Source organism: Ranitomeya variabilis, chromosome 2 (assembly GCF_051348905.1).
Source record: "Ranitomeya variabilis isolate aRanVar5 chromosome 2, aRanVar5.hap1, whole genome shotgun sequence".
Classification (NCBI taxonomy): domain Eukaryota; kingdom Metazoa; phylum Chordata; class Amphibia; order Anura; family Dendrobatidae; genus Ranitomeya; species Ranitomeya variabilis.
In genome coordinates this window covers 237,853,961-237,876,693 of record NC_135233.1, presented here as the reverse complement: position 1 = coordinate 237,876,693, position 22,733 = coordinate 237,853,961, and the positions used below count along the sequence as shown (strand labels likewise).

Here is a 22,733-nt window from a genome sequence, read left to right as displayed (position 1 = left end):
TTCTTAATTGTTTTTAATTTTTTATTTAGTTACCATCAGGCCGTTTCTGCTGAATGTATTGGCTCTAACCCTCTCTTTTGTTGGACATCGTATGGAGTGCCGGATGGACTAGCCGCAGCTTTGCACTCAATGTGACTGCTTGAATATCTGAATCTGCCTTCAAACATCTGATGCATGTTTTCTGCATTGTTAAATTCCTCTTTGGATACTGTATTATTATTGTTTTCATTCATATTTTGTATATTGATTTTGATATATATGTTTTTTGTTGTTTGGCTTTTGTATTTTGAGCAGTGACAGTGCGGATATCACAAAAAAACCTTGTTTGTTCTTATGCCTGTTCACATATGCCCCGTTGCGGCATCCATCGTCTGCATGCATTCCATCTTGACGCGTGCGCGCCTGGGTGCTCGGCTCGCCGGGCGGCTTCCGGCGTCTCCCATCGCCTAGCAGTGAGGGACTCAGTCCCTCCCTGCTGACGTCAGACGCCGGCGCCGCTCGGCGCCCCGCGTTGCCTGGGTGATGTACGCGTCATCAGGGGTGGACGCGTCCTGGCGTTGGCAGTTGCAGCACATGGAGCGGTAAGGTCGGCGTTGTCCTACCTATGCAGACACGCTGTGTACTGTGTGCATTGCCGTTTTTTACCATGACAACACAGCGCAAGCATGTAGTCATGATGTCACTCCTTTGGTTGATGGATTTGATTCAGCTGCGACATTTGGCAGTGATTGGTGGATGGTTCCTATTTTAAGAGCGTCATGTCCCTTCACTTGTTACCCCTTGAAAAAGGCGTATCTCGCCGAAACGTGCGTTGGGGTGGGTACACGCTGTGGACCTGGAGTGTTTCTCTGCCTGTGCAGGTAATTATGGTTTTCATTTACAGCATTAACCCTCTGGCTGAGGTTTTGGCTATAACTATATAATTGGGTAATGCTTCCTGCTATGGTGTCGATATAGTAGTCCCTAGGGTCCATAGATTTTTATAATTTCATTCCTTGGGTCCACATGCTTGTACCCCTGACCGTTTCCTAGTGCACATTATGTTCTGTGTTTGTTTTTTCATACTTCCCTCCCTGACCTGTAATACCATGTTTTATATGTGATTATAATAAAGTATTTATATTATCTTTCATTATACTTAGTTGGGAATTTTTGATCGCATTTTTTCTATGGTAGTGTAATATTCCTTAGCGATTTTCCCACAGACATGTCTGATATGGCCCATTTGACATAATTTATTATTGATTCTATATGACTAATAATTGGGCATTTTTCTCATGAAGCTGTGGTTATCATAGTGCAGAAGCATTGCAGAGTATCAGATCTGTGATCTGTCAGTATAATCAGGGGCTTTCCAAACACAACATGGCGTCCGCTAATTATGCCAGTAAATTTTACATTCAAAAAGTAAAATCACGCTCCTTCCCTTTCTATCCCTGCTGTGCGCCCAAACAGTGGTTTTCACCCACATTTGGGGTATTGGCATGCTCAGGAGAAATTGTACAACTAATTGTATACTCCCGTTTCTCCTGTTACCCTTGTGAAAGTAAAAAAAATTGGGTCTAACGGACATTTTTTGTTTATTTTTCTTTCCACATTCCATTAATTCCTGTGAAGCACCTGAAGGGTTAATACAATTCTTGAATGTGGTTTTGAGCACCTTGAGAGGTGCAGTTTTTTAGAATGGTGTCACTTTTGTGTATTTTCTGTCATGTAGGCCCCTCAAAGTCACTTCAAATGTGAGGTGGTCCCTAAAAAAAATGATTTTGTAAATTTTGTTGTAAAAATGGGAAATCACTGGTCAACTTTTAACTCTTATAACTTCCTAACCAAAAAAAATATGTTTCAAAAATTGGGCTCATGTAAAGTGACATGTGGAAAATAATATTTATGAACTATTTTGTGCAACTCATCTCTCTGATTTAAGGGCATAAAAATAAAAAAAGTTTGAAAATTGCAAAATTTCCAAAATTTTCACCAAAGTTTTTATTTTTTTCACAAACATAAGTCATATCAAATACATTTTTATCACTATCATGAGGTACAATATGTCATAAAAAACAATCTCAGAATCACTGGGATCCATTGAAGCGTTCCAGAGTTATTGACCTCATAAAGTGACAGTGGCCAGAATTTAAAAAATTGGCCTGGTCAGTATAGTGAAAACAGGCTTCGGGGTGAAGGAGTTAAGAAGCGGGGCACACGCACTCCCTAAGTGCATTGCCGGGAGGCCTGCGCGGAGGAGAGGTGGGGGAAGTAGCTGCTGTTGTGGCCGTAAAGTGACGCACCCCTGAACATGGCATGCTAAAAGATCAATAAATGTCTATCATGATTCCTCCGCTCAGTGTCTGGGACTCAGTTGACCTATCTGAGACTTGGAGATGCAGAGATTTCCACAGGTGCTCCCTGTTCTTAGTAATTGCCCTGCTGTTTAGGTGAGTGTCTGGCCAAGATCATTGCCAGTCAAAAGCTTATGCTCTTTGGTGTGTGTTCTCCTGATCCCTGTTCTGTAAGTTCTGATATTCTGCTACTGACCTTTGGACCATGTTCTGACTACCCGTTTGTTATTGTCCCTTTGCTTATCCGCTATTTCTCTGGTAATCTGACCCTGGCATGTGACCTGACTTATAACTTTGTATTTTTTCTTGGTTTACTACATGCTCTTTTGGTATTGACCCAGGAAAGTCTTACTTCGCTGACTCTGAGCCTGTCTGTGGGTTGTGACTAGTGTCATAAGGTCATTTTCTTCACTGCAACTAAAGGTACCTTCACACGAAGCGACGCTGCAGCGATAGCGACAACGATGCCGATCGCTGCAGCGTCGCTGTTTGATCGCTGGAGAGCTGTCACACAGACCGCTCTCCAGCGACCAACGATGCCGAGGTCCCCGGGTAACCAGGGTAAACATCGGGTTGCTAAGCGCAGGGCCACGCTTAGTAACCCGATGTTTACCCTGGTTACCAGCGTAAAAGTAAAAAAAACAAACAGTACATGCTCACCTGCGCGTCCTCCAGCGTCTGCTTCCTGACACTGACTGAGCTCCGGCCCTAACAGCACAGCGGTGACGTCACCGCTATGCTTCCACTTTCACTTTAGGGCCGGCGCTCAGTAAGTGTCAGGAAGCAGACGCTGGAGGACGAGCAGGTGAGCATGTACTGTTTGTTTTTTTTACTTTTACGCTGGTAACCAGGGTAAACATCGGGTTACTAAGCGCGGCCCTGCGCTTGGTAACCCGATGTTTACCCTGGTTACCAGTGTAAAACATCGCTGGTATCGTTGCTTTTGCTTTCAAACACAACGATACACGGCGATCGGACGACCAAATAAAGTTCTGGACTTTATTCAGCGACCAGCGACATCACAGCAGGATCCTGATCGCTGCTGCGTGTCAAACGAAACGATATCGCTAGCCAGGACGCTGCAACGTCACGGATCGCTAGCGATGTCGTTTCGTGTGAAGGTACCTTAAGGAGAGCTGTGGTCTTTCCTATACACATTGTGAGTTGTAGCTCCATTCATTAATTTTTTAAACAAGGGAGAAAGGGAAGGGGAAAGACTCAGCTTCCCCAGCATGGTGCAGCACTGAGGCTGTAAACATCCTCGCACGGAGCCACCTAGGACCAGGCATGGCAAAGCATGTAAAGAAGAACAGTTCCTCCAGCGAAGCAGCAGGTAATTGAAGAAAAACTTAGCATTTATTGCTGCAGTTACAACAGTAGCGGCTTCTCCAGTGGCATAAGACCAACACATTTTGGCTAGCATGCCTTATTCATGGTACCAATAAATGCTGAATTGTACATCAATTCCCTGCTGCTTCGCTGTAGGATCTGTTTTTCTTTCCATTAATTAATTTTTTGGATTTTTTTTTCAGTTTTAGGTCAAGCTGCATTTTGGACACAGACACAAAATATATGTGCACAAGGATGGTTGATCAATCCTGTGCATTAGATACCCCAAAGATTGCAAATAACCAAGCATCTGTTTTTCTTACCTGCGGTACCTTCAATGAAGCTACCAAGGTTCAACTTGTAGAAGTCTTTTTCACCACTAAGACTAAATTCTTTGTATGTGGCATAGGTTCGATTATTGTCAAAATCTTCTAAATCCACGCGGAGCTGAAAGTTACCTATAGGACAAAATATCAGACAGTGTTGGAAGCACTACATGGTGAGCATTTAAAGGGATTTTCCACTAAATATATTTTTATAATACCATAATTAATATAACTGGAACCCCCTTAACTTCATGATCATGCAATGTCATTCTGAAGATCTGGCCAATCTGATCTTCAGTTGTGCTGCTGGATATTTCTTTTGAAACACAATAGTTGTCATTATTTTCCTACCAATTAGATTGTCAGACATATCGCTGACACTCGTCTCATTCCTGACAGCAACATTATTATTTCTGCCAATCTGTACATAAGATGAAATTAGAGATAACTATGATTATCATCAGGGACGTGTATTAAAACTACAATTGCTGTAATCCCGGGAAGCAATAATGGCTCAAGACTTGATCTCTACCTCTGGATGTAAGACGGTGAATATTCTCATTGCCCAACCAGAACTCGGTGAGTTGACTACCAAATCCTCTTTTGTAAGTTTCCCAGTTTTGGTAAAAGTCTATTGAACCATCAACTCGTCTCTGGAACACCTGGAAGAAAAGGTGGACTTATTCGTTTGTTTGTTCTTGCACTGCAATTTCCAATTTTTCTTGCTATTCAGATAGAAATCAAGAGCAGGACAGTGATAAGAGGATAAAAGCTTGTCAGCCAACTGTAGAGCATACTTAAAGGGAAGGTGCCACCAGTTTTCTTGTAGTTTGTTTTTTTGTGAAATTAAGCTTAAAATAGTAAATAAAATGTATTAATGCAATGTTTGCACTGTTTGCAAACATTTCTATATGAAAAATATTATATATTTTCTTACAAATATATATATTGACCACTATGGGGAGCATTTTCCGTTTTAGACCTCAAGCAGCTATAGTGAGACTTACCAGCTTTACTGTTAGCTGGAAAATTGGGGCAGTAACTGCTGACATCACCATTTCCCTCCCCTTTTGGGTGGTCTAGTATCCCTGGGGCAGAATGAAGAGCAGCATCACAGGGCAGAGCCATTTTGTGTGTGACTGCCCTGTGATCTGCTATCACCAGCAGTTACTGCGTCAGAAGCACAGTTAGTTTATGTGGTGTGTATGGAGCAGCATTGTCTGTGCAGAGCTGTCTGTGCCTCATCCCTCAGTAAGATAAGAAGGAGCTCCAGGTCTGCAGTGAATGGCCAGGCAATGTGGAGGGAGGAGGGAGATACATTGTATGGCAGAGAGAGGTGTCAGGTGTCACCTCTCTGCAGGCTGAGAATGCAGCTTAATGGAGTGAATGGAGCTCCTGTGATAGAGAGTAAGTGGAGCTTGGCAGAGAGCACTGGGCTATAATAAAATGGCTGCTAGTCACACCTACAGCAGTGAGTTGTGCAGCCCACAGAGGCGTGCCCAGCTCACTGCTAACACCTCTCCAATGTTAAAGATAGGGTCAGCGCCGGTCTATTATCTCCTATGTCCATGGGGTGCTGTAAAATGACACTGCTAGTGTTGTGAACTGCTGTGAAACCAAGATGTCAGCCCCCAGTTCCTTCTTTAAACACATATAACACACGAAATGTTTCACATGCATTTAAAACTTGGTTATAGCAGCATGTTATGCTACATTACAGTGATTTATTAATAATCTACAAACGCGGTACCTTACCTTTAATAGTTGCAGTCAAAATTATTCCTGCCTCATTGCAAATTCAGTTTGTAAGCAAAATTTACAAACTTTCTGTTGCTCACAATAAAACAATCAAACAAGAACAATGTAAATATTTCAATACAACTAATATAACAAGTGGTTTCTCCAAATTCAGCACAAAATGAAATTTGTACTGATTACTGCATTCTCAGAATTATTTACCGTGTCATGACAAGCTGTCATGGTTCCACCCCTCAGTGTGTCTGGTACAGGGGCGTGTTAAAGCTGTCAGTTTGTTGATTGGCAGCTCGACTGTCCAATCTGAGACTGGAAGGTGTCGGCTGTCTCCAAGTGTTCATTATTCCAGGTGATGGCGATGCTACTTAATTGAGCTGTTTCTCCCAGACCTCTGCCAGGCATACATTCAACTAGTGAGGTTTGTGCTTCCTGTGCCTTGAGTTCTGTATGCTTGATCTTTTGTTGCAGGACCTTGGACTTCGTTCTGACCATCTGTCTATTTAATCTCTTCAGCTCTCATCTGTTATCCTCCTGGTATTCTGACCTCAGAACATTACCTGACCACGCTTTTGTATCTTCTTTCTGTTTATGACATACCCTCCTGGCTTCTGAGCTTGGACTCCTTGACCATTCTGACTCACAGCTTGGCCGTGAGAAGTGACTAGCATCACACCAACATCTTTAGTACTTAGTAAAGCCCCTCTGGCTGTTATGACAGGCTGTAAATGGGATGTATAGTTGCCTGAATACTCAGGTGGCTCGCAGCAATCTGAGTCAACCTTAAATTGGTTTTGATTATGACATCACATGTGTGTACTGGGTTACTTTAGAAACACAATACACCATAATGCAGAAGGAAAAAGCAAAGCCAAGTTTTGGAGTCAGGACAGGTGAGGACCTCTTCCAAAAGAGACCATCAGAGAAGAAAGAAGATGCTTGGCATGAAACTTCTAGAGTAAAATTGGAGCAATAATTTCCTTTTAAAGAACTAAACATCTTTCTTCAGGACCATATCCCTTCTAGCCAATCTAGTAGAAAACATTGCCACAATCCTTCTTGCAGTCTAGAATTTGGTTATACGTTGTTTAGTACTCCATGTATTTATATGAGGAACGGTTACAGGATTTGGGAATGTTTAGCTTGCAAAAAAGAAGACTGAGAGGAGACTTAATAGCTGTCTACAAATATCTCAAGGGCTGTCACATTGTAGAAGGATCATCCTTATTCTCATTTGCACAAGGAAAGACTAGAAGCAATGGGATGAAACTGAATGGGAGGAGACAGATATTAGAAAAAACTTTTTGACAGGCTGATCAATGAGTGGAACAGGCTGCCACGAGAGGTGGTGAGTTCTCCTTCCATGGAAGTCTTCAAACAGAGGCTGGACAGACATCTGTCTGGAATGATTTAGTGAATCCTGCTTTGAGCAGGGGGTTGGACCAGATGACCTAGGAGGTCCCTTCCAACTCTACCATTCTATGATTCTATGTCAGCATCAGGCATGAAAGTAGGAGCTGACTAGATAGTAGAGAAGAATTTATTAAGAACTAGAGGTCGATCAATAATGTCCTTTTTAGGAACCAAGCATCTTTTTTTCAAAACCGTATCCCTTCCAGCATATCAGAAAAGAATCATTCAATCTTGTAGTCCAGAATTTGTTTAGTCTTTGGTTAATGCTCCAACTCATGATGAGGCGCGGAAGCAGGAGCTGATTTGATAGTAGATGAGAATTTATTAAGAACTAGAAGACAAAAGAAGGAGATATAAAAACATTGGGAATCTTCGAACTGCGCTCACTAATTTGAAATGGACCAATGAAGCCATCTTCCTTTAGCGAGTCTTTAATTGCATGTTTACCACCAGGATAGAGTTTGGGAAAACATCAACTATGTTTATCAGCACTTTTCTTTCTTTTAAGCTGTGACTACTACCAAATTGGATTGCACATTGGTCCAGATGTCATGAATGTCCTAGCCAACATGGATGTAGTGTTTTCGCCTACCTTTTGGAAAAAATGTCTGTGAAGTCAGGGGAAAACATTGAACTCAAGGGGCCCATAGCAGGAATTCTAATTGCCTCCCGCCCATAAAATGGTTTAAAGTGTAAGTCCACTTGGGTGACAAGAGAAATCAGATAACTAAAAGATGAATGCAAGTTTCTATCGGATAGTTCATCCATGATTCAGCTGGACAAACCAGTTTAGAAGATTTCAAACACATCCCCCTACACAAAGTATGATGGTCCCCACAGTATATCCCCCCCACACACATAATAACAGCTTTAAGTACACCTTAATAAAAGAAAAAAAAACTCACTTTGTCCCATTCTTCTACTACTCAAGTCTCTACAGCGTGTGGTCTGAAGCTCACAGCTTGGGGGTTGTAGTTATGTCATTGCACCCATCATTCTGTGACTCAAAGCTCAGATCCACAGAGGAAATAGTGGAACAGGGGGCTGATGGCTCAGAGTTCCATCGTTGCGTTCATCTATACCTGCATCCAAGATGGAGATACTGTTGAAAGTGTTAGAAAGATGCACAGCCTAATAGTGAGGTGCCTGAGTAGGTTCCAATACCATAAAATGCAGTAAAAAAATCGGCACTCTAACTTAACTTTTGTTAGTGGTTTAATTGTGTCCACGTTAAACAACAGAAACGTTTCGGTCCTAACATTCGGACCTTCCTCAGTCACAGTAGTAAGATATGGTCAACACCAGGCAGAACCCCAGGATTGTGAAATCTCAGTAGATTCATTGGAGATGGTGGACACAGACTGTGTCTCAGGACTGTATAGAGATCTGGCGAGTGCCCTTAGAAGATCTGGAGCCTGTGTGTGTGGTCTGAAGGGACGCGGCATCCACCGTAAGTCCATGCGCAAAAACATTTAAGACGACGGATTGTGACTGATTCAAAAAAACCGAAGTGTGAAAGAGGCCTAAGTCCACTTGGGTGACAAGAGAATTCAGATAATCAAAAGAAGAATGCAAGTCTCTATAGGCTAGTTCATCCATGATTCAGCTGGACAAACTAGTTTAGAAGATTACCTGAAGAGTATTGTTATCCCAGGTTGATCAATCGGAGCTGCACTAGCCAGATGGCAAGTAAAACAAATACGGCAAGTAGAGATGGATGTGCAGGACAGTATATGGATCAGCGGAGCTGGAAGTGCTAGATGCAGCAGAGTCAAGTGTATAGAGTGCCTTGCGAAAGTATTCGCCCCCCTGGAACTTTTCAACCTTTTCTCACATATCATGCTTCAAACATAAAGATACCAAATGTAAATTTTTGGTGAAGAATCAACAACAAGTGGAACACAATTGTGAAGTTGAACAAAATTTATTATTTTAAATTTTTGTGGAAATTCAAAAACTGAAAAGTGGGGCGTGCAATATTATTCGTCCCCTTTACTTTCAGTGCAGCAAACTCCCTCCAGAAGTTCATTGTGGATCTCTGAATGATCCAATGTTGTCCTAAATGCCTAATGATGATAAATATAATCCACCTGTGTGTAATCAAGTCTACGTATAAATGCACCTGCTCTGTGATAGTCTCAGGGTTCTGTTTGAAGCACAGAGAGCATCATGAAGACAAAGGAACACAACAGGGAGGTCCGTTATACTGTTGTGGAGAAGTTTAAAGCCGGATTTGGAGCATGATATCTGGGAAAAGGTTGAAAAGTCCCAGGGGGCCGAATACTTTCACAAGGCACTGTAGGTAGCACCTTGGATCAGTAGAGACATGTAGGCGAGCAAATACCTTGATGCAACATTGTTGAGTGTGCAGACAGCACCTTGAGAAAAGTAGGATGGCAGTTACTTAGATGCAGCAGAGTTCAGTTTGCAGATGGCAGCCATGATTAGCCGACCGTCTGGTTCTAGTACAGATGGATATGAGTACAGCACTCAGGCACAGAAGACTTGAGAAAACAATCAGGCGTCTTGTTGTAGGAGAGCTGGATGTGCATATAGCACTCAAATTCTGATGAGCTGAAAAGACAAGCATCTGAAAGCACATGGAATCAGCCTATACTAGCTACCTGAATACTCAAGTGGGCACAGCTACCTGAGCTGGCCCTGAAAGGCCTTGGGTGATGACATCAGACATGCATGCCAAGTTACTATAGCAACCCCATGCACACTAACAAATAGGGAGTCTGATGTAGAGGTAGGTAGCAAGCAAAGCCCAGCATTAGACCGTCACCTGGGACAAGTGAGTAATATAAACACTGATGGTTTTCATGCCCGAACACCAAGATGTACACCTCTACCAACCCTAAAGCACAAAAAAATGACTCCAATGTGATCAAAACCAAATTAATAAGCCAGAAAATATTTGATATTCTGTTCTGTGCAGAAATGAAACAAAACTCGACCTGTTCAGGCCTATGGATCATAGGAATGTCTGGAAGAGGAACAAAAGCATACCCTGAAAAGGATATTGAAACATAATGGTGGCATGGTGATGTCCACAGTGATTTTTAGCGAGAACTCGGTGATACCTACAGTGAAGTATGCCAGTACCTTGTTGATACTTACATTGAAGAATGGTGGTGGATCGGTGATGCCTACAGTAAAGTTTGGCCAGAGCTTGATGCTATCATCAGTGAAGCATGGTACACACCTTATAAATAAATAAATACTTATAAATAATATAAATACTTAAACATAGCCTACACTGAAAACTAGGAGTAAAGCAACCATATGTAAAAATTCACTGAGCTTTATTAAGTACATATAAAACAAAATATGACGAATATGATTAAAAGGAGATGTTAAAGAAGTTGTCTACTACAATGCCCAGAGAGATTAGCAAAATTAGGGGATTATTTAGTCTAGAAAAAAGATGACTGAGGGGCGATCTAATAACCATGTATAAGTATATAAGGGGACAATACAAATATCTCTCCAAAGATCTGTTTATACCAAGGAAGGTGACGGTCACAAGGGGGCATTTTCTGCGTCTGGAGGAGAGAAAGTTCTTCCACCAACATAGAAGAGGATTCTTTACTGTTAGGGCAGTGAGAATCTGGAACTTCTTGCCTGAGGAGGTGGTGATGGCGAACTCAGTCGAGGGGTTCAAGAGAGGCCTGGATGTCTTCCTGGAGCGTAACAATATTGTATCTTACAGTTATTAGGTTCTTTAGAAGGACGTAGATCTGGGGATTTATTCTGACGGAATACAGGCTGAACTGGATGGACAAATGTCTTTTTTCGGCCTTGCTAACTATGTTACTATGTTACTTGGGCAACTTTTTCTCATACCCCTCACTTGGCCCCCATAAAATAATAAAGCTTATACTCACCTCCCTTTACTGAGGTGTTGGCACTCTCTCTCCTGGGTCTCCCATCCTGCTGTTGTGGCACATGACGCCGGCACCCAATCAGCACTGGCGTCACAGTCCCCACCTTCTGTCGAATGGAGCATGAAGAGGAAGTGAGCTGCAACCTGGACTTCCTCTTCATGTTCAATTTGTCTGAAGGTGGGGACAGTGAAGCCAGCGCAGTTTGGGCGTCGGCATCACGTGTCATAACAACCACACAGGAGCCCCGGGAGAACGAGTGCTGACACCATGGGATCGATGCCATCACGGGAGGTGAGTATAAGCACTATTATTTTATGGAGTCAAAACACTTTGATCAAGAAGGGGTTATCCTAGTAGTGAATATCCCCTTTAAAATAGAAGTAGGCTTTACCAAGGTTGCCAATATACAGAAAGTTACTAATCATAAATTGAATATGAGAGTAAATAAATAGATGCATCTCATAAGCAACAAGGGTGTGTGAACGATGACCTATTCTGTATACAAAAAAATTAAATCAACCTTTAAAGGCACATAAAACAATTAGATGTACCAGGACATGCAAAATTGTGCATATGAGAGTAGAAAAACTGAAATATCACATGGTCATAAGTATTCAGACCCTTTGCTCAGACACTCATATTTAAGTCACATGCTGTTCTTTTCTTTGTGATCCTCCTTGAGATGGTTCTACTCCTTCATTGGAGGCCAGCTGTGTTTAGTTCAACTGATATGAAGTAAAAATGGACCGGTCATATGGAGCGCAAGCGACACAGTTCAGCTAGTATTAAAAAGTCTTCATTTAATATTTCCACAACGCGTTTCAACGGAATAGTTCCGTCTTCTTCAGGTGGCAGTTAGTTAAACTGATAGGACTTGATTTGGATAGGCACACAACTGTCTTTATAAGACCTAACAGCTCACAATTCATGTCAAACCAAATAAGAATCATGAGGTCAAGGAGCTCAGAGACAGAATTGTGGCAAGGCACCGATCTGGCCAAGGTTACAACAGAATTTCTGCAGTACTCAAGGTTCCTAAGAGCACAGTGGCCTCCATAATCCTTAAATGGAAGAAGTTTGGGACCACCAGAAGTCTTCATAGACCTGGCCGTCCAGCCAAACTGAGCAATCATGAGAGAAGAGCCTTGGTGAGAGAGGTAAAGAAGAACCCCAAGATCACTGTGGCTGAGCTTCAGAGATGCAGTAGGGAGATGGGAGAAAGTTCCACAAAGTCAACTATCACTGCAGCCCTCCACCAGTGGGGCCTTTATGGCAGAGTGGCCCGACGGAAGCCTCTCCTCAGTGCAAGACATATGAAAGCCCGCAGAGTTTGCTAAAAAACACATGAAGGACTCCCAGACTATGAGAAATACGATTCTCTGGTCTAATGAGATGACAATAGACCTTTTTGGTGATAATTCTAAGCGGTATGTGTGGAGAAAACCAGGCACTGCTCATCACCTGCCCAAAACAATCCCAACAGTGAAATGTGGTGGCAACATCATGATATGGGGGTGTTTTTCAGCTGCAGGGACAAGACGACTGGTTGTCATTGAAGGAAACATGATTGCAGCCAAGTACAGAGATATCATGGATGAAAACCTCTCCCAGAGTGCTCTGGACCTCAGACTTGGCCGAAGGTTCACCTTCCAACAAGACAATGACCCTAAGCACACAGCTAAAATAACAAAGGAATGGCTTCAGAACAACGCTGTGACCATTCTTGACTGGCCCAGCCAGAGCCTGACCTAAACCCAATTGAGCATTTCTGGAGAGACCTGAAAATGGCTGTCCACTAATGTTCACCATCCAACCTGACGGAACTGGAGAGGATCTGCAAGGAAGAATGTCAGAGGATCCCCAAATCTAAGTGTGAAAAACTTATTGCATCATTCCCAAGAAGACTCATGGCTGTACTAGCTCAAAAGGTGCTTCTACTCAACACTGAGCAAAGGGGCTGAATACTTAGGCCATGTTCACACAGTGCGTTTTTTACCGCGGAACCGCAGCGGTTTTGCCGCTGCGGTTCCGCAGCTTTTTTCCATGCAGGGTACAGTACAATGTACCCTATGGAAAACAGGAACCACTGTGCACACGATCCTGAATTTCCAAAAAAAAGCCGAGCTGAATAGCTGCGGGAAAAAAGAAGGAGCATGTCACTTCTTTGTGCAGAACTGCAGCGGTTCTGCACCCATAGACCTCCATTGTGAGGTCAAACCCGCAGTAAAACCCGCAGATCAAAAATATATCTGCGGGTTTTATTGCGGTTTGTGGTGCAGAACCGCTGCAGCAGGAAGTGCGGGGAAGCGGGCGGAAGTGCGTGGGCGGAAGTGCGTGGGCGGAGAGACATGGAGGCGTACCGTCGCATGGGGATTGTGTCGGCCGTTTGATTGATCTGGTATGTATGTGTGTATGTGTGTGTGTGTATGTGTGTATGTGTGTGTGTGTGTGTGTGTGTGTGTGTGTATGCGTGTGTGTCCCCATGCGACGCTAGTGCCACCATTGTGCTAAGTCGCCGTATGGGACTACTACTCCCATCCGGTATTAGGATGGGAGAGTTGTCCCTGTGTCCGGCGACTAAGCACAATTGTAAAGTTACACAAAACACCTACACACAATACACATACATGACACACAGTACATACAACACATAACACAGAGTATATACTCACCAACAGCACACTTGTAGGCGAAGCCCTCGATCCCCTAGATAAAATCCCAAAATAAAAAATCAAATTCATACTCCCTGTCCGCAGAATCCATAAAACGAGTGTCCCACGCCGATCGGCTGCTCTCCGGCGATACACTGCCAGGAGCGAAGCTCCTAGCAGTGTATCGCGTACTGTTCCGGAGTTCAATGGCTCCGGCGTCTAGGTTAACAGCAGTACAGCTGCGTTGAACTTTCCCACGCAGCACTGCCGTTAAGCGAGAGTGCCGGGGTCAATGACCGCCGGTAAACTCGCTCGCGCATGCGCAGTGACACACCGACAGGAACTATGGCTCCTGTCAGTGTGTTATACGTTATATATATGTGTGATACGTGGCACGTGATACGTGGCACGTGATACGTGGCACTGAAATGCGTGATACGTGGCACTTAAATACGTGATACGTGGCACTTAAATACGTGGCACTTAAATACGTGATACGTGGCACTGAAATACGTGGCACTGAAATACGTGGCACTGAAATATGTGGCACTGAAATACGTGACACTTAAATACGTGGCACTTAAATACGTGATACGTGGCACTGAAATACGTGGCACTGAAATACGTGGCACTGAAATACGTGGTACTGAAATATGTGGCACTGAAATACGTGATACGTGGCACTTAAATACGTGGCACTTAAATACGTGATACGTGGCACTGAAATACGTGGCACTGAAATACGTGGCACTGAAATACGTGGCACTGAAATATGTGGCACTGAAATACGTGGCACTGAAATGTGGCACTGAAATACGTGGCACTTAAATACGTGATACGTGGCACTGAAATACGTGGCACTGAAATACGTGGCACTTAAATACGTGGCACTTAAATACGTGGCACTTAAATACGTGGCACTTAAATACGTGGCATGTTGTGAATTTGGATTCTGGGCTCCCCCGGTGGCCGCTTGTGGAATTGGACTTGTCATCCTCTTTCCTGTTTCACCTGGTTCCATCAGTAGTGGGTGTCGCTATTTAAGCTCATTTCTCTGGTGGTTTCTTGCCGGTCAACAATGTTATCTGATGCCTCTCAGTGCTTGTTCCTGCTTCTAGACAACTACTAGATAAGTTGGACTTTTGTCCATGTTTTGTTTTGCCTATTTGTTCCAGTTCACAGCTGAAGTTTTGTTACTGTGTCTGGAAAGCTCTCGTTGATCAGGGATTGCTACTCTGGCGTTATGAGTTAATGCCAGAGTTTAAGGTAATCTCTGGATGGTGTTTTGTTAGTGTTTTTCTGCTGACCATGAAAGTATACTATCTGTCTTCTGCTATCTAGTAAGCGGACCTCAAATTTGCTAAGACTATTTTCCTGCTGCGTTTGTTGTTTCATCTGAACTCACCGTCATTATATGTGGGGGGCTACTGTCTTCTTTGGAATATTTCTCTAGAGGTGAGCCAGGTCTTATATTTCCCTCTGCTAGCTATTTAGGTCTTAGGCCAGAGCTGGGCATCTAGCGATAAATAGGAAATGCTACCTGGCTATTTCTAGTTGCGCGGCAGGCTTAGTTCATGGTCAGTATAGTTCCATCTTCCGAGAGCTTGTCCCTCTATAGGCTTGCTATGATCTCTGCCTGCAGAGATCATGACAGTTTGACCGGCCCATAAAGTGTTAAAGACCCAGGTTGAGAAAGGAGAGTTATAAGAAGTCTGCTGGAATTTTTTTTTTTTTTTCCTCCAGTCTGCCTTGCTGCAGTCTTTTTTCTCTCTCTCCTCCTAATCTCTGTATGCTCTGTGTGCACCTGACAATAATGGATCTCCAGAGTGTAACTGCGGGTTTGAATAATCTCATCACGAAAGTACAAAATTTACAAGATTTTGTGGTACATGCTCCGGTATCTGAACCGAGAATTCCTTTGCCGGAGTTCTTCACAGGGAATAGAGCTAGCTTCCAGAATTTCCGAAATAATTGTAAGCTTTATTTGTCCCTGAAGTCTCGTTCAGCTGGAGACCCTGCTCAGCAGGTTAGGATTGTGATTTCCTTGCTCAGGGGTGACCCTCAAGATTGGGCCTTCTCATTGCCAGCAGGGGATCCTGCGTTACGCGATGTGGATGCGTTTTTTCTTGCCTTGGGCTTGCTTTATGAGGAACCTCATTTGGAACTTCAGGCAGAAAAAACTTTGATGGCACTATCTCAGGGGCAAGACGAAGCTGAAGTTTTCTGCCAAAAATTCCGTAAATGGTCTGTGCTTACTCAGTGGAATGAGTGCGCCTTGGCGGCAACTTTCAGAGAAGGTCTCTCTGATGCCGTTAAGGATGTTATGGTGGGGTTCCCTTTGCCTGCAGGTCTGAATGAGTCCATGACAATGGCTATTCAGATTGATAGGCGTCTGCGGGAGCGCAAACCGGTGCACCATCTGGCGGTGTCTATGGAAAAGACGCCAGAAAGTATGCAGTGTGATAGAATTCTGTCCAGGAGCGAGCGACAGAATTTTAGACGGAAGAATGGATTGTGTTTCTATTGTGGGGATTCTACTCATGTTATATCAGCATGCTCTAGGCGTACAAAGAAGCTTGATAAGTCTGTTTCCATTGGCACCATTCAGTCTAAGTTTATTTTGTCTGTAACCCTGATTTGCTCTTTGTCATCCATTGCCACGGACGCCTATGTTGACTCTGGCGCCGCTCTGAGTCTTATGGATTGGTCCTTTGCCAATCGTTGTGGTTTTGATTTAGAGCCTTTGGAGACTCTTATTCCTCTGAAGGGGATTGACTCCACCCCATTGGCTAATAATAAACCACAATACTGGACACAAGTAACCATGCGTATCAATCCGGATCACCAGGAGATTATTCGTTTCCTGGTGCTGTATAATTTACATGACGATTTGGTACTGGGATTGCCATGGTTGCAGTCTCACAACCCAGTCTTGGACTGGAGAGCAATGTCTGTGTTGAGCTGGGGATGTAAGGGTATTCATGGGGACGTACCTTTGGTTTCTATTTCGTCGTCCATTCCCTCTGAAGTCCCTGAGTTCCTCTCTGATTATCAAGACGTCTTTGACGAACCCAAGCTTGGGTCGTTACCTCCGCACCGTGAGTGCGATTGTGCCATAGATTTGATACCGGGTTGTAAATATCCAAAGGGTCGTTTGTTTAATTTGTCTGTGCCGGAACATGCTGCTATGCGGGAATATATAAAGGAGTCTTTGGTAAAGGGACATATTCGTCCATCTTCTTCTCCCTTGGGAGCTGGGTTTTTCTTTGTCTCAAAAAAAGACGGCTCTTTGAGACCATGTATTGATTATCGGCTTCTGAATAAGATCACTGTTAAGTATCAATACCCATTGCCATTGCTTACTGATTTGTTTGCTCGTATAGAGGGTGCTAAGTGGTTCTCTAAAATTGATCTTCGTGGGGCGTATAATTTGGTGCGGATCAGGCAGGGGGATGAGTGGAAGACCGCATTTAATACGCCCGAGGGCCACTTTGAGTATTTGGTCATGCCTTTTGGTCTTTCTAATGCCCCTTCAGTTTTCCAGTCTTTTATGCATGATATTTTCCGCGATTTTCTGGATAAATTTATGATAATATATCTGGATGATATTCTGATTTTTTCTGATGACTGGGACTCTCATGTCCAGCAGGTCAGGAGAGTTTTTCAGGTTCTGCGGTCTAATTCTTTATGTGTGAAGGGGTCTAAGTGCGTTTTTGGGGTCCAGAAAATTTCCTTTTTGGGGTATATTTTTTCTCCCTCTTCCATTGAGATGGATCCCGTCAAGGTGCAAGCTATTTGTGACTGGACGCAGCCCTCCTCTCTTAAGGGTCTTCAGAGATTTTTGGGCTTTGCCAACTTTTACCGCCGATTTATTGCTGGTTTTTCGGATGTCGTTAAACCACTGACTGATTTGACCAGACAAGGCGCTGATGTTGCTAATTGGTCCCCTCATGCTGTAGAGGCCTTTCAGGAGCTTAAGCGCCGTTTTGCCTCTGCCCCTGTGTTGCGTCAGCCTGATGTGAATCTGCCTTTTCAGGTTGAGGTTGACGCTTCGGAGATCGGAGCTGGGGCAGTGTTGTCGCAGAAAGGTTCCGACTGCTCCGTCATTAGGCCTTGTGCCTTCTTTTCTCGCAAATTTTCGCCCGCAGAGCGGAATTATGATGTTGGGAATCGGGAGCTTTTGGCCATGAAGTGGGCGTTTGAGGAGTGGCGCCATTGGCTCGAGGGGGCTAGGCATCAGGTGGTGGTATTGACTGACCACAAAAATTTGATCTATCTTGAGACTGCCAGACGCCTGAATCCTAGACAGGCGCGCTGGTCTTTATTTTTTTCTCGCTTTAATTTTGTGGTGTCATACCTACCGGGTTCTAAGAATGTTAAGGCAGATGCCCTTTCTAGGAGTTTTGACCCGGACTCTCCTGGTAATTCTGAACCCACAGGTATCCTTAGGGAGGGAGTAATTTTGTCGGCCGTTTCTCCTGATCTGCGGCGGTCCTTGCAAGAGTTTCAGGCGGATAGACCGGATCGTTGTCCGCCTGATAGACTGTTTGTTCCGGATGATTGGACCAGCAGAGTCATCTCTGAGGTACATTCTTCTGCATTGGCAGGTCATCCCGGAATTTTTGGTACCAGGGATTTGGTGGCAAGATCCTTCTGGTGGCCTTCCCTGTCACGAGATGTGCGAGTCTTTGTGCAGTCATGTGACGTTTGTGCTCGGGCCAAGTCTTGTAGTTCTCGGGCTAGCGGACTGCTGTTGCCCTTGCCTGTTCCTAAGAGGCCTTGGACACACATCTCGATGGATTTTATTTCAGATCTGCCTGTTTCCCAGAAGATGTCTGTCATCTGGGTGGTCTGTGACCGTTTCTCTAAAATGGTCCATTTGGTTCCTCTGCCCAAGTTGCCTTCTTCTTCTGAGTTGGTTCCTCTGTTTTTTCAGAATGTTGTCCGATTGCACGGTATTCCTGAGAATATTGTTTCTGACAGAGGTACCCAATTTGTGTCTAGATTTTGGCGGGCATTCTGTGCTAGGATGGGCATAGATTTGTCTTTTTCATCTGCTTTTCACCCTCAGACTAATGGCCAGACCGAGCGGACTAATCAGACCCTTGAGACATATCTGAGGTGTTTTGTCTCTGCTGACCAGGATGATTGGGTTGCTTTTTTGCCATTGGCAGAGTTCGCCCTCAATAATCGGGCCAGTTCTTCCACCTTGGTGTCCCCGTTTTTCTGTAATTCGGGGTTTCACCCTCGATTTTCCTCCGGTCAGGTGGAATCCTCGGATTGTCCTGGAGTGGATGCGGTGGTGGAGAGATTGCATCACATCTGGGGGCAGGTTATGGACAATTTGAAGTTGTCCCAGGAGAAGACTCAGCGTTTTGCCAACCGTCATCGTCGTGTTGGTTCTCGGCTTTGTGTTGGAGATTTGGTGTGGTTGTCTTCTCGTTTTGTCCCTATGAGGGTCTCTTCTCCTAAGTTTAAACCTCGGTTCATCGGCCCTTATAGAATATTGGAGATTCTTAATCCTGTTTCTTTCCGTTTGGACCTCCCTGCGTCCTTTTCCATTCATAACGTTTTTCATCGGTCGTTATTGCGCAGGTATGAGGTACCTGTTGTACCTTCAGTTGAGCCTCCTGCTCCGGTGTTGGTTGAGGGTGAGTTGGAGTACGTTGTGGAGAAAATTTTGGACTCTCGTGTTTCCAGACGGAAACTCCAGTATCTGGTCAACTGGAAGGGTTACGGCCAGGAGGATAATTCTTGGGTCAATGCATCTGATGTTCATGCTTCTGATCTTGTTCGTGCTTTCCATAGGGCTCATCCTGGTCGCCCTGGTGGATCTGGTGAGGGTTCGGTGCCCCCTCCTTGAGGGGGGGGTACTGTTGTGAATTTGGATTCTGGGCTCCCCCGGTGGCCGCTTGTGGAATTGGACTTGTCATCCTCTTTCCTGTTTCACCTGGTTCCATCAGTAGTGGGTGTCGCTATTTAAGCTCATTTCTCTGGTGGTTTCTTGCCGGTCAACAATGTTATCTGATGCCTCTCAGTGCTTGTTCCTGCTTCTAGACAACTACTAGATAAGTTGGACTTTTGTCCATGTTTTGTTTTGCCTATTTGTTCCAGTTCACAGCTGAAGTTTTGTTACTGTGTCTGGAAAGCTCTCGTTGATCAGGGATTGCTACTCTGGCGTTATGAGTTAATGCCAGAGTTTAAGGTAATCTCTGGATGGTGTTTTGTTAGTGTTTTTCTGCTGACCATGAAAGTATACTATCTGTCTTCTGCTATCTAGTAAGCGGACCTCAAATTTGCTAAGACTATTTTCCTGCTGCGTTTGTTGTTTCATCTGAACTCACCGTCATTATATGTGGGGGGCTACTGTCTTCTTTGGAATATTTCTCTAGAGGTGAGCCAGGTCTTATATTTCCCTCTGCTAGCTATTTAGGTCTTAGGCCAGAGCTGGGCATCTAGCGATAAATAGGAAATGCTACCTGGCTATTTCTAGTTGCGCGGCAGGCTTAGTTCATGGTCAGTATAGTTCCATCTTCCGAGAGCTTGTCCCTCTATAGGCTTGCTATGATCTCTGCCTGCAGAGATCATGACAGTGGCACTTAAATACGTGGCACTTAGGCTATGTTCACATTTGCGTTGTGCGCCGCAGCGTCGGCGCCGCAACACACAACGCAAACAAAAACGCAGCAAAACGCATGCACAACGCTGCGTTTTGCGCCGCATGCGTCCTTTTTTTGATTGATTTTGGACGCCGCAAAAATGCAACTTGCTGCGTCCTTTGCGCCCGGATGCGTGCGCTGCAGTGACGCATGCGGCGCAAAACGCAAGTGCGACGCATGTCCATGTGCCCCCATGTTAAATATAGGGGCGCATGACGCATGCGGCGACGCTGCGGCGTCCGACCGCAAATGTGAACGTAGACTTAAATAGCTGGATAGAGCTGGATCCGCGGGCTGTGATCTGGCCTACGCTCAGCACTCTGCGGAGCGCTGTCATTCAAAACACGTCCAACTCATTTTGGTGTTTAGTCCCAAAATGGAGGATGGAAGAAGAAAAGGGTTGGACAAGGAAATGACATCATTTCTTTTTTTTTTTCCCCCCCACTGCAGTTAAAGCTTTATTTGTGTCAAACACAATCTGCAGAGAAAACTGCATAAAAAACCGCATCAAAAAACGCATCAAAAAACGCACCTGCGTTTTCTGCCAAGAGCTGCGGTTTTAGTCCTCAAAAAAAAGGATTGAAATCAGGAACGTGTGAACATACCCTTATGACCAGGGGCGCTGCTATCATGAAGCAAGTTGAGGACTTTGCTTCAGGCGGCAGCTCATCCCTCAAGCCAGGGGGCGGCAGAGCGGCGGTCAGAACACGTGGTGCTGTTGCCGACTCTCCCTGTAATCCCTGCAGACCAGTAGGATCATACCTCCCAACCGTCCCGATTTCAGCGTGACAGTCCCGCTTTGGCACCGGGGTCCCGCTGTCCCGCTTCGGGCATTTAAAATCCCGAATTTGCGGCCGCCGGTGAAGCCCCGCCCACTTCCGGGATGTAGAGAGAGCCAGCCTGTTTTTTTTTTTTTTTTTTATAAAAGCTGCCTCCTGACCGCCCGCGCAACACCCCCCCCCCCCTCCCGCCCCCTGTGCGGCGCTGCCACGCTGAAGGAGAGAGCCTGCAGCAATCAAGAAGAAAGGTCAGCGATTCACTACCTCTGGCTGTGTGTGCACGGAGCTCCGGCTTCTGCTCTTAGCTGCTATCCCGGCAGAGAAGGAGAGACGGGGGAGGTGCCGGGATAGTGCAGAGCTGTGAGCAGGAGACTGAAGACTTCAGCAGAGAGCTGCACATGGACATCAGCCGCCCCTGCATCACAGAGGAGATTGTGTGTGTGTGATGGCTGCGTGTGTGTGTGATGGCTGCGTGTGTGTGTGTGATGGCTGCGTGTGTGTGTGTGATGGCTGCGTGTGTGATGGCTGGGTGTGTGTGTGTGATGGCTGTGTGTGTGTGATGGCTGCGTGTGTGTGTGTGTGATGGCTGCGTGTGTGTGTGTGTGTGATGGCTGCGTGTGTGTGTGTGATGGCTGTGTGTGTGTGATGGCTGTGTGTGTGTGATGGCTGTGTGTGTGTGATGGCTGTGTGTGTGTGATGGCTGTGTGTGTGTGATGGCTGTGTGTGTGATGGCTGCGTGTGTGATGGCTGCGTGTGTGATGGCTGCGTGTGTGATGGCTGCGTGTGTGATGGCTGCGCGCGTGTGTGTGTGTGATGGCTGCGTGTGTGTGATGGCTGCGTGTGTGTGTGATGGCTGCGTGTGTGTGTGATGGCTGCGTGTGTGTGTGATGGCTGCGTGTGTGTGTGTGTGTGATGGCTGTGTGTGTGTGTGTGTGTGTGATGGCTGTGTGTGTGTGTGATGGCTGTGTGTGTGTGTGATGGCTGTGTGTGTGTGATGGCTGCGTGTGTGTGTGTGATGGCTGCGTGTGTGTGTGTGATGGCTGCGTGTGTGTGTGTGTGTGATGGCTGCGTGTGTGTGTGTGATGGCTGCGTGTGTGTGTGTGATGGCTGCGTGTGTGTGTGTGATGTCTGCGTGTGTGTGTGATGGCTGCATGTGTGTGTGATGGCTGCGTGTGTGTGTGTGTGTGTGATGGCTGCGTGTGTATGTGTGATGGCTGCGTGTGTGTGTGATGGCTGCGTGTGTGATGCATTTGTGTCAAAGCTGCATGTGTTTGTGAGCTGCGTGCGTGTGTGAGCTGCGTGCGTGTGTGAGCTGCGTGCGTGTGTGAGCTGCGTGCGTGTGTGAGCTGCGTGCGTGTGAGCTGCGTGCCTGTGTGTGAGCTGCGTGCCTGTATGTCATTATACAGTATGGAGCATCATGTGTGGTCATTATACAATATGGAGCATCATGTGCGGTCATTATACAGTATGGAGCATCATGTGCGGTCATTAGACAGTATGGAGCATCATGTGCGGCCATTATACAGTATGGAGCATCATGTGCGGTCATTATACAGTATGGAGCATCATGTGCGGTCATTATACAGTATGGAGCA

The 22,733-nt window shown here is 45.2% G+C and overlaps 1 protein-coding gene across 4 annotated transcripts in view; it reads right to left on the bottom strand.

Annotated features, from left to right (window-relative positions):
* Positions 1–22,733, bottom strand: part of LOC143805198 (ficolin-1-B-like) — a 160,049-nt gene that overhangs the window by 65,382 nt on the left and 71,934 nt on the right. For all 4 annotated transcript variants that reach the window (XM_077284180.1, XM_077284178.1, XM_077284177.1 and 1 more), the window contains 2 exons: positions 4,527–4,656; positions 3,992–4,126 (listed from right to left, as the gene is read on the bottom strand). In XM_077284180.1, the coding sequence (XP_077140295.1) occupies positions 3,992–4,126; positions 4,527–4,656 (265 nt within the window). The remainder of the gene's footprint in view (positions 1–3,991; positions 4,127–4,526; positions 4,657–22,733) is intronic.